The 15,462-nt window shown below is 48.5% G+C and overlaps 4 protein-coding genes across 4 annotated transcripts; 2 read left to right on the forward strand and 2 right to left on the reverse strand.

The window, feature by feature from the left end:
• Window positions 1-238: 238 nt before the first annotated feature.
• SCP_0202150 (hypothetical protein) lies at window positions 239-2,532 on the reverse strand (the record flags this gene model as incomplete). The annotated part of the gene is made up of 9 exons (XM_027754130.1): window positions 239-370; window positions 427-482; window positions 540-643; window positions 697-1,073; window positions 1,131-1,406; window positions 1,461-1,694; window positions 1,753-1,856; window positions 1,909-2,451; window positions 2,502-2,532. The coding sequence occupies 9 exons, from the start codon at window positions 2,530-2,532 to the stop codon at window positions 239-241; spliced, it is 1,857 nt and encodes a 618-aa protein (XP_027609931.1).
• A 174-nt stretch (window positions 2,533-2,706) lies between these two features.
• Window positions 2,707-4,138, forward strand: SCP_0202160 (hypothetical protein; the record flags this gene model as incomplete). The annotated part of the gene is made up of 7 exons (XM_027754131.1): window positions 2,707-3,129; window positions 3,182-3,295; window positions 3,353-3,439; window positions 3,486-3,611; window positions 3,678-3,806; window positions 3,851-3,963; window positions 4,012-4,138. 7 exons carry the CDS (start codon window positions 2,707-2,709, stop codon window positions 4,136-4,138), a joined length of 1,119 nt encoding a protein of 372 aa, XP_027609932.1.
• A 1,277-nt stretch (window positions 4,139-5,415) lies between these two features.
• Window positions 5,416-9,771, forward strand: SCP_0202170 (hypothetical protein; the record flags this gene model as incomplete). The annotated part of the gene is made up of 5 exons (XM_027754132.1): window positions 5,416-5,871; window positions 5,922-7,264; window positions 7,316-8,322; window positions 8,385-9,673; window positions 9,730-9,771. 5 exons carry the CDS (start codon window positions 5,416-5,418, stop codon window positions 9,769-9,771), a joined length of 4,137 nt encoding a protein of 1,378 aa, XP_027609933.1.
• A 1,814-nt stretch (window positions 9,772-11,585) lies between these two features.
• SCP_0202180 (hypothetical protein) lies at window positions 11,586-14,149 on the reverse strand (the record flags this gene model as incomplete). The annotated part of the gene is made up of 4 exons (XM_027754133.1): window positions 11,586-11,732; window positions 11,787-12,160; window positions 12,411-13,899; window positions 13,955-14,149. The coding sequence occupies 4 exons, from the start codon at window positions 14,147-14,149 to the stop codon at window positions 11,586-11,588; spliced, it is 2,205 nt and encodes a 734-aa protein (XP_027609934.1).
• Window positions 14,150-15,462: the final 1,313 nt, after the last annotated feature.

Here is a 15,462-nt window from a genome sequence, read left to right on the forward strand (position 1 = left end):
AGAATTGTGTGCAGGATTTCTATGGGGGTGTCTCTGGTAGGATTGAAGCCTGCACCGATAGTGTGATTAGCAACTGATTCACACAATTTGACAGGTGCACGTACCCTTCATCATCAAGAAGGGGTTAATAATGTCATCCTGGTGTTGAGCGACCCATTCTCGAAGCTCAGTTTGAATACTTTCTGCAGAACGACTCCGATTTTCAGATTTCATGCGACGGGCACGCTCGATGAGGACCTCAATCCAGTACTGTGTGTATGCCTGTATTGGTCTGCATCTTCTCGACATGCGCTGCGACTCCAGTACAGGCAGCATCTAATTGTCGCTGCACCTCGCGCAAAGTCTCAGTGCTCGAGCAAGCTTCCCCGGTCTGTAAGGTCAGCTTATCTTAATATATACCATTTCATCAGGCACAGAAAGACTCACCTGGAAGAGCGCATCATAGCCTGTGTTTGATTCCTTCTCCTTGTCAGTCCCGCCGACTGTGCACTTACGGCATGGAAAATTCCCCTGTCCTCCAATGTGCCCAGAACACTCACTCTGGGACGGATTGTCACCTGGACCAGTGTTGACAAAAATTTGGAATGTGATGTTGTCACCAGTTTCGGCATCACGAACCGGCACAGGATCTCGGTGCGTGCTTCTGTTCATTCGGGTCAGATCTGTATGGTAAATATGGCTAAAGTAGCAACATACTCTGCAACTTCCTTAAATGCTTTGAACTGCTTCGGAGCTGTGGCATACTGCGAGGTTGAGATTAAATGGATGTGGCATTCCTGCTGGAGCAAACGACGAGGCAGGTTGCGGTGTGTTATACAACAATTCCAGTGCTTGTTGTAAGCCTTCGATCGATTTCCGGATACGTCATCTGACCAATAATCCACAAAACTCGAGTACAGGGGATCGCCATCTGCCATGGCACGAAGAGAATTAGGCATTTCAAATTTACATTCATTTCGTGCCTTGTCTTGAAGGTGAGGAATCATTCCCGTTTCCTGCAAGTCAAGAAAGTTCACTTGTAAGTCAGTTCCCTTGATTAGAATTGTTTGTGCCGAGTTCACGATCATGTTACCCTTCAGGTCACCTGTTAGACACAAGCTGTACGGAGTGAGAATATCTGAAGCACGTACAGTCGCTTCTATCTCGACGTGATGGGCATCCGCATACACCTCACGTGTTTTCTCCATTTCCAACCACCTCACAGGTATGACCAGCCCACCATTTTTTAGCTGCGCCAATTCTTGAACATAATAATGCCGACCATCACCGGCATCATACATGGGACTGAGTATAGACACATCGAGCTCCTTGTGCCATTTTTGTGCGTGCCAAATCTCTGATATTGGACCAATGGGAATAACTGGATAATGGCGAATTTCTTTGCGAACAGAAGGTGTCGACCAATCCTGCATGTCTAAAGGTCAGTAAATTTGCTAGAAAAGATTGTCTCGTGAACAAACCTTCACAATAATGGATCTTGGATCATTGTAATAGAAGACATTCTTTTTTGGTGACTGGTATAACTTTGTCGGAATCCCGCATTCTTGATGCAACTTTTTTTGCAGCTTGCGTAGACGATCAAGAGAGGGAACGTTATGAGCCCCCGTCTCACGCAAAATCCATAGAAAGACTCGCATCAATGAATCTGATACCGCAATTCGTGGAAGGTTGTCCAATGTGTCAAGCAACATCATCTGTTGAATAACAGGTATGTCAATCAACGCTTGCTTAGGATTATAACTTCAAATTTACCATTTTGTTAGGGTACGGGAACCAATCAGCCAATATGTCATCCTCCCGCTCTGCAAATGAATACTCTGCATTGTCTTCTGCGTGGTTCTCCAGTCCTGTACAGGCTGGCAAAAGATGTCATTGGATTTCACAAGGAAATCCACTGTGTTAACTCACCTGCCTGCTCCATTATTTCAGCTAATTCTTCATCCTCCCGTAGGGCTTGTTTCCACTGCATGGTGACCTCCAACTCCTCATCTACGGCTTGCTCTTCCACCTCATCAGCAGCCCATAGTGCAAGGTTCTCGATCGCTTTCTCCAACCACTGACGTTCTCCGAATGTAGTGTCTGTGCCGCAGTCAAAATTAGTTTGGTTCAGTTCAAATTCATCCCACATCTGGACTTCAACGGGACCGGGGACTCTCGATAGTGTGGGTTGGATGCTTGGCAGTAACACCTCATGCAGTCGTGGCTCCATCGGTGTGGCTTCACCTCGCAGTGCCATCTCTTCATCGGCAAGCCTGCGTTGAAAGGCTGCCGCTTCCTGTTCTCGCAGCTGATAAAGGTCTGCATTCTGTGCATGGCTCTGACTCTTCATATGCTGACTGATGCTTCTGCGCTCAATCCACTGGCGATCTTCTCCTGCATGTGGAGCGCAAAAATGACACTGGTAGCGTTTTTTGTCATTCTGCCTTTTCTTCTCCTCTGATTCTTCGAAGCCTGCAGAGAGTCAATCTAACAAGCAATTTTGCTAATCCGAGATTACGCACACTGAGGTAAGGGGCTTGCTTGAGTCGGCATGTTTTCCCAACTCACGACACTTCGAAGTTTGATTGGAATGCCACCCAAATCCGCAGCTCGGCGCTGCAGACAGCCGAGACAAAAGCGGTTTATGTTTGTGGCATTCACAAACATATAAAAGTGGTCTCTTCACGTAAGCATTCCCCAATCTCTTCTCCTTCCACTCTTATCTCAATGGCTCAACCCACTTCAGCCGCTAACTCACCTACCAACGGTGCCACCACACCGGACGTTTCGTCAACCGCTGCACTGGCTGCTTCAATGTTTGCACTTTCCAGTTCAGTTTCACCACCGTTATCACCCATCAAGTCCACACTCGGCAAGCGTACACGTCTCATGCACTCACAAGATGAGGAGGATCTCAATGATGATGTTGATGAGTTACCAGTGGCCTCCGACAATGAAACCACCGATGCCACGAGGAATGTGATGCGCCCACCGGTGGCACCAAGTCAGCCGGTGCAGCATATTTTGACTTCAAATACTTTGACTGCCACTCTTGGTGGCCAGTCCTTGAAGCAGCTTGCCAAGAAGCTCGTGAAGAAGACCAAACTCGGCCAAGACCAGCTGACTGAAGTTGATGTGTTCACGTCCTCCGTGCGTTGTCTGTGGCCACTTTGAACACTTTCCTCATTTACACGTCGCACAGGTGCTGAATGCTGAGCAGAACTTGCATCTGTTCATCAAACTCGAAGAGGTCCAGCGTGAGGTGTCAGAGCTGCGCAAGTCCCAGGCTGAATACCGGGTGTCGGAATCTCTCAGTGTAAGTCTCGCACTTATGATTATACAGTTCACCGATATTCTGCTGACCAGCACCCAGAAAAATATCCAGAAAATCTCGACGGCCGTGCTCCTCTCTGTGAACCTCGCAGGCTACATGGATGCCGCTGCAGTCGGACCGGTGCAGGTAAGTCGGCTGCCGGGTGCCAGACTTAAGGCTGACGTTGGTACAGGAGCGGTTGAAGTGCGACCGTTTTGACATGCCGGATAATATTGAGCACAACCCAGCTGACTGGGGAAAGGTCAAGACCGTGATTCAGTACCATCAGACTCAACTTCGCTCTGCGTGGAAGAAGGGGGTACGTGTTTCCTTACCATACACAAAACTGTAATGACATAACGTACAATATTCTTCATTTATACAGATTGGCGAGAGCGTCACCCATGAGGATCCTAAAGAACATACCGACATCTTCACACTGACTACGACAATCGCCAATGGTAACTGCACTGTGACCATTGGTCTGTGTGCCCGCGTGGCATTGATGGCGAGTGTGATTATCTGTCTACATTTATGTCTACTGATCTCACCTTACAGCGCGACATCTTCTGCCAACGTGCTTACAGTGAGAAAACCTACTGGCGCAAGGTTAACGAACGTGTGGCATTCATCCGCCAGACAGCCAACGAAGACCAGAAAGCAGTCAATAGGTGCATGGTATTCTTTTTCCTCGCAAATATAAACTAACGACGTTATAGGGCAATGCGGCACATTCTCAAGAATGATCGCAACCAGCATGGTCAGTGCAGCGAGAAGATCAAGGTTACAGAGCAACCCAACAATTCGTTCCAGGCCAGTATTGACAGTTGTGTCGCCGCCGTGTGAGAACGGTGCCCTCTCGGGTGGTGGAATCTTTGTTCTGGTGCATCGGAGATATTGTCGTGTATGAGTTAGTGTTTGTATGCGTGCGGCATGCTTGTGTGAATATTAGTATTTTGATCATGGATATGGCGGGAATTTCAAAAGCGGCAATTGCAACACGTTCAGCAACGCGCTTCGAAATCGGGCAGCGGCGGTATCAACAACGAGCTCAAAAGCAGGTGGTAGTGCCGATGGCGACGAGCATAGATGGGGGCTCCGTAAGATGCAGAAGGATTGCTCGGAATCATGTCAAATAAAATATTGCTCGAGTGGAGGTTGTAACGTCCATAGACCATGCCGGGTGATGCCTTAACCACCTTGAGACTGATATTGACACAAGAGAGAAATACTGAGATCAAAAATATATTGAACTGTGTCCACTGTGAGCTGAGAGACGATGACATGTTGGCACGATCTCGAGCGCAGGACCATACAATCTGAGGACAAGAGCTGTGTGACATGACCATGTCACATGGTTTCTACGTGTGCACAAGTTGGCGGTGTAGTTACATCCTCGTTGAGTCGTTATGAGCAGTAAGTACATCCGGATTATCCTCTATCCCTTCGCGTAGCAGACTCATCAAACTTGACGAAGTTTGCACGGTGCGGTCTTAGGCATATCATGATCTGACGCAGAAATGGTCAACAACCATTGTCAATCAGCAAGAGTGCAAAACAGATTAGATGGAAGGCAAGATCTCGGGGTAGAAGCCTGAGGCCTGAAGCTTGAAGGGCCTGGCAGTAGTGACGTTGAGTCCAAGAGGAAATCATTGTACCTCACCGGCACAATTCCATGCATGGCTCTTGAGTCCTTGCTTACGGTGATGCTCCGAATCATTGCTATAGCCATGACCTCCATTTTTTTCCCCGGTTGTTGGCGTGATTTTATGCTTTCGATCCTGGGATGAACCTGCAGTGCTGCCATATCAGTAAGTGGTAAGGAAATAACATCGTAGACGGCGATGAAAAGGCCCGTTTCACAGTATCGCAGGAAGATGTTTACACACACCTTCCTCTTCTCATCCCGACTTTTTCAATATTGAATGGATATACGAGTCGTGGGAATCGCGTAACTACTTGGCTGCGATTGTGGTACAATACAGAATGCATCGCCTAAGTTGATGTAGATGCGTTACGTAAGCGCGATCTTTCATCGCCGGGCTGTTACTAGCAGCATCTCTACCACTTAGACTGTCATCTCACCTACTTATGGTCACTCCTTTCATCCGTTCTTTCTGCTAATGCAAAGCGTAGAAGAGCATACTGTCAGAAGACCGACTCGCCACGATACGTTTGACCTCAGGGATCAAATGGCTTCAGAAGACGCGCAACACAACACGGCGCATAACGACCACACATATCCCTCCGATGAAGAACACTCTGTCCTCGAGGATGACTCGGACAACGAGGACAGAGACGCGGAATACATGGAAGAAGACGACGGCTCCTCGTCACTCTCTATTCCAAACGAGTCCATCGACTTCGACTTGGTCTATGCGCTTCACAGTTTCGCAGCTACCGTAGAAGGGCAGGCGAACGTCGTGAAAGGAGACAGTCTCTTTCTCATGGATGACAGCAACAGCTACTGGTGGCTTGTGCGTGTTCTCAAGACTGAAGAAGTCGGATATATACCCGCTGAGAACATCGAGACTCCGTTCGAGCGTCTCGCGAGGCTGAACAAGCATCGGAATGTTGACGTGCGTACGACTACCTATATTATCATCTGCACTCATCTTAGTGCTCGCAGCTGGCGTCCGCTACGTTTGCTGAACTGGAACAAACGCGCGATCGGCTCCGCGACAACCTGTCATCCCGCACCGGGTCCAATCCGACGCCCTCGCCCACACCTGGTACCCGAGGTCGTTCGCGGCAAGCCAGGGGTGTCGCATTTACCCGTTCCTTCTCAGTGCACCGGTATCCCCCTGCTGTATGGGGTGATGAAGAGGAGGATGAAGACGTCGAGTGGGACGACGAGGGCTACGAAGACGAGGATCCAGAATTAGCGGAGGCGCAGGACGAGGACGAGGACATGATTAAAGAAGGTCCAGGTACAGGTGAACCTTCATTACCCGTGGAGCCGGATGATGGTATGAGCTGGGAAGAAGGAGCGGTGGAGGCAATACAGGCGCGATCACATCCCGAGGTTGCTGCCGAAAATACGCAAGCATTGCAACAGCAGCAGGACTGGGTTGCTGCTTCGCAGCAGCAATTGCAGCCCCTACGTACTCAAACGTCGCGCGAAAGGCTCACTATCGTTGTGCAAGATGATAGTACACGCACAGTCTCGTCACCCACCAAAACTATGGATCCAGCCCAAGCGACAGAGACTAGGAAGATGTCGATTACACCCCCGGTAGCTCGCGCCGAGGATCAGCGCTCGCAGTCTTCACCTGCTCCTACTGGCCCACTCCTTCCCAGTATGATTATGCAGCAGCAGTCTGAAGAGAGAAAGCGTACGCGTGAGGAAATTGAGGCCCTCGAAGAAGCTGCTCGCAAGAAGCTCAATACCAGTGCAGGTCCAACTGGCGGTACTACTGGACAAGGGAAGGCCGCACAGACCTCAGGCTCTCCAGGACGTCCCGCTGGCGGTGCCAAGTTGAGAAAGGAGCGTGAGCCTACGACAGACGATGAAAGCGGGAAGGAGAAAGACAAGAAGAAGAAGAGTAGCGGTGTATTTGGGGGCTTATTCGGAAGGAGGAAAGACAAGGAAAAGGGGAAAGACAGGAATTCAGAAACTGGCAGCGCAGCTGGAAGCGACGCTCGCGAATCAGAAGAGTCTGGAAGATCCTTCAAGGAGTCGACATCGGTCGGTCCGCCACTGTCCCTCGCAGATACCGCTCCGTCAGTACGACAGCCGCAATCATCGCAGCAGCCAGCCAATGTCGTTGACAGCAAACAAGCTGCTCAGAAACAACCTCAGCAGTCCTCACAAAGGGAGCCGAGCTCAGCGGAAGCTACGCCTCCGGCTGCCATACAGGTGCAGCTGTCGCAACACGCGTCGCAGTTGCGCCAGCGCGACCAACAACAACAGGCGCTCTACCAGCAGTATCTCAACCGCTCACCTTCAACACCACCAGAGGCACAACCTTCGTACGGTCTCCAGTCTGCGTCTGCCGTCATGCAAGGCTCACTCTCATTTAGCTCTACCACGAGTTCCATTTCGAGCACCACTCCTTTGCGCCCCCGTCCAACCTCTCTGGTACTGTCGCCTTCCACAATGGATGGTCAGGGGGTCGGACTCCCAGACTTGAGTGTCATCCGTGTCTTTGCAGCCCCCAATCTACAGACAGAGGCTACATTCAAGACAGTCTTACTCAATTCGTCCACGACAGCATCAGATCTCGTCCGTCAGGCGATCCAACGGTTCCGCTTACCTGCTGGTGAGGACGAGAAGAATTATTTCTTGACCATCAAACAAGTGGAGGGTTCGTCCGCGGCTCTCCTGCCTCATGAGAAGCCCCTTGGAGTGTTTGAGTCACTCGTAGAGGCCGCAATGGAGCTGCCGAAGGTGAAGCGAAGCAGTGTGGGCAGCATCAGCTCTGTTGCAAGCAATCTTTCAATGCACCCCGCCATCAAGAGTTTATCTATGAACGATTTCACAGATGATTCAGCGGTCAAGTTCTACTTGAACCGCAAAGGCGACGACAGAGACAACACTTTCCTCGGAGAGAATGGCGAGGATACACTACTTGTAGAGAGCCCCCAAGAGGTGAACATGGAGTCGCCGCAGTCACGCTCTCAATATCTCACAGTATCCCCTACAACCGCCAACACGCATACCGTTACTCCAGAGCGTTTCAGCTCCCCTTCATACAGGTTCGCGTTACAGTTAGTCATCTACTCAGATGATCTGCCGGACGACATGGTGTTCGATACTCTCACTGAGGCAATTGTCTTCAAGAATACCTCGCGTGATAGATCACAATCTAGTGTGGGCGCCTCCTCTGGCATCTCTCAAACGCACCGGCGAAAGGTGTTTGTATTCCCTAAGAACGTGACAGTCGCTGAGGTGATTGAATTGGGGCTGGAACGGTTTGGTATACTCGAGGGTGTAGTAGATGGCGGTGACGAAGTAGAGGACAAGCTGACCAAACGGAGGAGTTCGTCTCGCGTCCGGTATGGTCTCTCGGTGGACATTGGCGGGAAAGGTGCATATTTTGCAATCATTGAATCTGTCGAATTTTGCAAGCTGATTGAGCTTGGCATTCAGAGCGAGAGCTTTCCCCCTCTAGTAAAGTGGTCGATGCTTTCCCGCGCCCACCTACTTATCGAGCAATGGACCGCCGTTTTGGTGACAGCAAACGGCGCTCTGTCGATTCTGCACAGCTACTACTAGGCAACACTGAGGACGTAAACCCTGAAGATCCTATGTTCGTCCTACGCCGCGCTGTGTCATATCGCACAAGTCGGCGTAGGTCGTCGGCTCCTCTCGACGAAATTGCATTGCAGCAATTGCACCGTAACTCTGTTGCGAGCTCCAGCGCAGGTACTGATTCCACAGCTGGACCTTCAGAAGAAGCCAAACAGCCGCAGACGTCTAAACAAGCCATCATAGCTGCTCAGCGTGCAGCAAGTCGGGCTAATCAACGTGCAATTCTGTCCGCGCAGGCCAACTCTGCCCGTGGTTTGGATGTCCTTCTTCCTGGAAATGCGATGATCCGTAGTTCTCGCTATGAAGTCGACGACAAGATGCGTTACTCATACGTTGAACCGGGTGGAGAAACCTACGACATCAGTGACATCGTCGAGGAGGAGTGGCGAGGTGAGGTAGGGCCTAGTCAGAAAGCAAACCTTACTGGCGACGATCTGCTGCATGGGGTGCTTGCGCGTAAGGATGTTCTTGGAGCAAAATTGGACCGTGTATTGAGCAAGATCAAACATGAAAAGGGCACTGGCAGGGTGCCCGTCTCTCAATCAACATCCGTTAATACTCTTTCTACCGTGGGGTCGAGTTCTCCTTCCAACTACTCGAGTGCAGAAGGTGGCTCTGGTATATCTGCTTCTCGGGAAGTCACTCCGACCAGTCGCACGTTCTCTGGCAGGTCCGAATCCACTACTCAACGAGTTACCTCCCCCTTGTCTCGCCTTTCGAGTTACCGCACGGCGAGTTCTGGAGACTCAGACGGTCACTTTGGTACCCGGAGTACTACTCCTAACGCTGCTCAAACCAAGTCTATGCCACATGAGCGCCAACCGTCAGCGCTCTCAGAGCTGTCCGTGTATCGGACAGCTACGCCTACGACACCGCTGGGAGGCACACCTACTGCCACCCCTAAACCTCAGCGTCCGCGTCTGACTCTTCCCAATGATGACTTTGGTCTTTCACAGATGATGGCCATCATTGAATTGAAGGCATCACGCCACAAAATACCCGAGCCACCACTGCTTCCAGCAGTGGATGACTTGCTATTTGGCAGGCCCTTGGATGTCATTTCTTTGCATCCTCAGATTAGAAACATCTACCATAACACCTTCAAGCAGCTTGAGGAGATGGATGACGTATGTTTACTGTGTGTGTATGTGTATACACCGTGTGCTGACAATTTATTGCGTAGGTGTTGGACAATCTATTGCAGAGTGTGGGTCACACCTTTTGACAGGTATATCTATAATGTACTATACCTTTACTCACTTCTGTTGATATCGTACTATTCATCTATTTATTTGCAATGGAAACTATGAGTTTATTGTGACGAAACATTGTTTCTGAAATGTGACATTTATGCTTTGCAGGCAAACTGTAAACTCATAGCTAGTATACTGGTCTATGAGATGGCAAGAAGATTATGATTGTCAGTGATGCTATGCCCATTACGACTCCTGAGGTACGAAGGAATCGTTCTTTATGGGATAGGGCTTCCGCCAAATTTCTGAGGGACAGATCCAAGTGCCCCTATGCGTGAGAATGACTTTTCAATACAAATTTGTATGCATCAGATGCCCCTAGTCCTGGGTTAGGTCTAGGGTTTGACTACAAACTTTGCAGTCCCTGTTGTTACTGTACTACATCTTGCCTACAGTCGGTCTTTCAAAGTGATTGTAGTGAAAACCAACACGACTTGCACAAATAATAATCAACAGAAGTGCCACAGCAGCCACAAAGGATCAATGCATCATAGTCAGTGAAATTATAGATGTACATACTAATTTCAACACATGAAAAGCAGGATGATTGAAATCTGTGCAGGAAATGGAGCATAATGCTCCCTTAATTCAAGTAAATCTGAGTGAAACTGGCTGAGATAGCTTAGTTTTAGATTGGAATGCTCAGTGTGAAGTGTAAAAAATTGTATAAATGCCAGGAAAATTTGAGAATGATTCTAAAATGCACATAAACATGTTAGATAGGGCGCTTATTTTTTACAAGCAGTGTACATTGAAGACACAAGCAGAAGTGAGAGAAAACTGAGGAAATAGATTCTAGCGCTCCAGCAAGTGATCCTGATATTCTAAGAGTGACACCGTCAGATTCAGCTTGAAAATCCGGTCAGAATGCCTACCGGGTTTATCGAAATCCGAGCAGAATTGAGTGAGCTACCAGCCTGGCAAGTTTGGCTACAAGTGTGGTAACAAGTGTGTCATGGGCACTCAGGCGATAGATGTAGTGATGGCCCCAAAATTAATTAAATTAATTTAAATTAATTAAAATAATTCGACGCGCGGAAAGTGGACAAGAAAGGCGAGAAAATGGCGCGCAACGAGGGCAGTGGAAGAACAGAAAAAAACAACCAGGCTACAGAGTAGGCCCCGGGACTGAAGTAAACAAGGGAAGGGGAACATAATACCTAATGAGATTGTGCAGATTCTGGTACGGCTTTGCCGCCAACCGCGCACCCCCCCTGAGCGTTCTGCTCTGTCAACATCTGCGTTTCCTGTGTTGGCGTGACATGTTGAGAAGTGGACAGCCGAGATTGGGTGATCATGACATGAAGATTCTGGTTTTTGGTTCTCTGAGAAATGGCCAGTTTGAATGACCTCGCGATCGGAGCAGAAGTACAATACACACCTTATCGGGCAGGAAGATACATGGACGACTCTTGAATCTGCCTGGACAATCCACCCTCTTGCAATTCGGACACGTACGTGGCGCGCATTTTTTGGCATTCACTGCGGGCACGTTTGCTGTGCTATTGCGATTTGCACCGGCGTTCTCGGCATCTCGCACACCTTCCTTGCATCGTTTCTCTCTCGCACTGGCACCACTGCCCGAAGTGTCCGTCTCTACCGCTCTTTTTGTTCCTTGGCTGTTTGAACCTTGTTGGGAAGATCCCTCGCCATATTACAACTGCACAACAGTCTGTCGAATATCTGCCCGGCCAAGAAGGAGGCCAACATGCCAATCGGACATCATCTCTTTATCAGTGAGGACACACTGACTTCGGCTGACTTCTTGATCGAGCATGGCGCGCGATCATGTCGGTATTGTTGAGATGGAAATGGGAGGGGCTACTAGTGCATTTTGAATTCGGATGTAAGCATCCTTGTGCTGCTCGACCGAGTTTTCCTTATTGCGGATCTCATTCCAGGTCTTGTGATAGTTCTTCAGGTGCTCCGGAAGCTGGTAAAATGGTGAGTCACATCTAAGATCCCCAAAACCACTTAAAGGCCATACCTTATAGAAGACGTGAACACCGTTGCAGTAGCGCGACCAGTCCCTCGCAAGTGAAACCCAATTTGGCTGTGTCTTTCCCGCAAAGTGGCCACCAGGCTGCTTCACGAGCATGCGGTACAAGGCGCGCTCTTCTGCTGTGTGCAGAGGAAGAATGGGGATTTGAGTGCGCTGCTGCATCGCTAGATGTTGATGTCGAATCTTCTCCTTCTTCGCAAACTCGGCATCATACTCCTGCATCGCAAGTCTCTTGCGGGCCGAAGATGATAAGGGAAGGATACCAAAATTCTCATTGGTCTGCTCGTAGTCATCACCGTTGATCCAGCCAGTCAAAGATCCTCTCGAAGCCATGGGGACAAATGCATCAGCAGTCTGATCTAGCAACTGCACGATGCGATTCCTCATCCAGATATATCATACGAGCCTTTGTAATCCTTCCCAGTGCGATTGCGAGTGCCGACCTTCCAATATTATATAAGAATGGTCAGTACGACACAGTGCTAAATGAGAGTAAATGGGTGCATACCTTCAAGTTGTGCGAGAGACAGTAATCCCGCAGCAAGTTGATGGCAAAGCGCGGACATGCATTGTATGATCCAAATCATTTTGCAATATTTTGATGCACACCGCCTTCGACATTGTTAGTGCCTCGGATGCATCTGTAGACGGTAAGTCCATCACCATCTGTCCGATCGATGATGTACATCTTCACACCCGGAGGATCTGAGTAGTATCTGAGCCTAATGTTTTCGAGAACATTCCGAGCCTTCTCCCATGAAGCTTCATTGAACAAGGGCTGTCTTGTTGTTGCATCAACTGCTGGTCTGCAGGCATCGAAGACATCAGTGACACGCTGCAGTAAGATCTCAGGTGGAGGGACAAGGCGTCTCACACGCTGCCAGACCCAATCAGACTTCCACAGGACCATCTGATCCCAGGTGATACCTCGACTTGACAGTACTTCCTCGATAGCACTCTTATCATTAGGATCTGGAAGGAGGAGTGCATCGTGCAGTGCACGTGCGAACGGACGACGCATACCGTGATGAAGAGGAATCTTGAACTGGTCCATGAGGTGCCAGATATCTCCAAGAACCCATGATCGAATGGTCTGGGCTTCATATTCACCCAGTGCAGGCATGGTGTTAAGAAGATGCTCAGCATGTCGAGCAGCAGAGGGGTCGTGTTCAGCATCTTGAGCACTGCCTTCGACGTCCGGATCAAAATCTAAGTCATTGTGCCAAGAATAGAAGTCCGAATTCTCGCCACATGGTCCATTTGATCCAGTGACAGGGCTACAATCCTCCAAGCTGCCAGAGGCATCTTGGGTGGGTTCATATGTTGATTTGGATGGGACAAAGGGTAGCACGGGAAGTGGAGCTGTCTGGGATGGTATGGGAGGTTCCAGCATGTCGTCATTGTTGCTGCAAGTCTGCAGGTCCTTCATGTAGCAAAGGAGCTGAAATGGTAGCCCGGAGTTGCCAAACTGAGTGATTGGAATATCCACCTTTGAGCTCAATAAATCCGCACGGACAAGATAACCCAACTGCAGGATAGCAGTAATGTTCACGATAACTCGAGTTTTTGATACATTGACACTGTTGAACTTTTTGGGCCGATCTGGGGTGATGATACCATACGCCACAATGGAATTGCGGTCACGGGACATCAACTTGACCTTTGTACCGGCCGACGTGGCATCTGTCACGGCTTGACCTACAGACACAGTGGAGAATGTCTCGAAGATGGACCATGCTGCATACACATCCAGAGATGCATAGCTGACCTGCTCCGGAGTCAGTTCTGGATTATCCCATGCAGTGCTAACCCGAATAGATTCATCCTTCAGTAGATAGCGGTGGAGAACTATTGACATGAGATCTGTGAGGCTAACATTGGCCAGTTCAGTCAGTTTACGTTCTTTTGCCATTGCACCAAGTTCCACTGCACCCACAAATGGTGTATCGCCTTTTGTTGGGTCGAATTCGCAGTCCTTATAGAGTCGTGTAAAGTCAGCCTTGATGTGTACGCCGACCTTGTGCACCTGAGGGCTGCGTAACAAGACGAGTAATGTATAGGGTAATTTCAGGAAATTATTTTCAACATATTTTGCAACCTGCACAGTTGTTGTGAGTGTGATGCACAGTAAAGGGTTACCAACTTCTGCCCACCGGAATAAGGTAGATATAACGTTGATATGCAACAGTGATAAGTGCAACTCGACCATGTATTCCATTGGATCGATCCACTGACCACTCCATGTCCATTGCGACATGTATGGAGTTCTGCGAAGGAATGATTTGTAGATCCTCCATCAGGTTATTGAGGCGACCATTAATCTGGTACGTTGAGCTCAGGGAGCCCATTCAGCCAATATATATCCAAATGTCCATATAACCGAGGTGGAATATTTTGTGTAAATTTCCATTAAACAGAGTGTTGGCCAAGAATATAATATAGGATGGAGATGTAGGGTTGGCCAAGATAAGTAGGCTATATAGGCTGAGTCGCATATTTGGGAGTTAGCCAAGGGAGGTGCAGTTTAAAGTCTATATAGGTTGTCGGGCATTTTGGGGTCGGCCGCCATTTCTCTATATAGATTGTAGCTGAAATAGTGCCATTGGCCAAGAGTCATAAAATTCCAATCCTATATAGAGTTTGCAGACAGTTGGGCTTGGCCAAGTGGACCTATATAGAATCTTTGTGTAAATGTTCCACTCGGCCAAGGCACATGAAATTTTGATCCTATATAGCATTTCCTGACATTTGGCTGTGGCCAAGAGTACCCTATATAGATTTTTGTGGAAATAGTGCCTGCGGCCAAGGGTCAAGCAATTTGCATTCTATATAGGATTGTCTGAAATTTGGCCTCAGCTACAGATACCCTATATAGTTCTTGTAGAAATGGTGGCCTCGGCCAGGAGTCATCAAATTTTAACCTATATAGAGAGATCTGAATTTTGGCCTTAGCTGAATATACACTATATAGTTCTTGCAGAAATGTTGGCCTTGGCCGAAGGTAGTAGAATTTCTATTCTATATGGGGTCTGCTGAAATATGGCATTGGCCAAGGATGCACTATATAGGGTTTTTGAAAATAATGGTCTCGGCCGAGACTCTTGAAATTTGTATCCTATATAGGATTCTCCACACTTTGGCTTCAGCCAAGTAGCATCTTCTATTTGTTTTGATTAGAAAGGGCAAAATTCTCTTCACACATAGGAGTTTTAAAGCTGGGGCCTTCACCAAGTGTATATATACAGGTTTCATCACATGTGATGCCATCAGCTATAATGAGCCAGGTCAAACCACCTTCAGGGTTTGTGTAGTAGTAGTTGGGCCATCCTTTGCTATCACATTCTGAGACCAATATCCTTCATATCAAATGATTCAGAGCCACTGAATTTAATCTAAATACATATGATCAAATTTTTGACACTATGTTGAGCATATGAAGATGATGACCTTCTGTTGCCTCTGAACCTTCCAAGTCAAAGATAACATCCAGCCAATTTAGGAACTCGCTGCGGTTAACGTAATAGGCTCGAAGGTACACCTCCACAAGATTGGCGATGGTATCATGCACAGGCAGCAAGTGCAGGTGCAGATGAACCAAAACCAAAGAGGTGGTATCCAACCTTGTGGTCAGTGCTATCTCCCTCTTGCCAACAATCCAAAG

This window comes from Sparassis crispa (assembly GCF_003851025.1).
Source record: "Sparassis crispa DNA, contig_000001F, whole genome shotgun sequence".
Lineage (NCBI taxonomy): Eukaryota > Fungi > Basidiomycota > Agaricomycetes > Polyporales > Sparassidaceae > Sparassis > Sparassis crispa.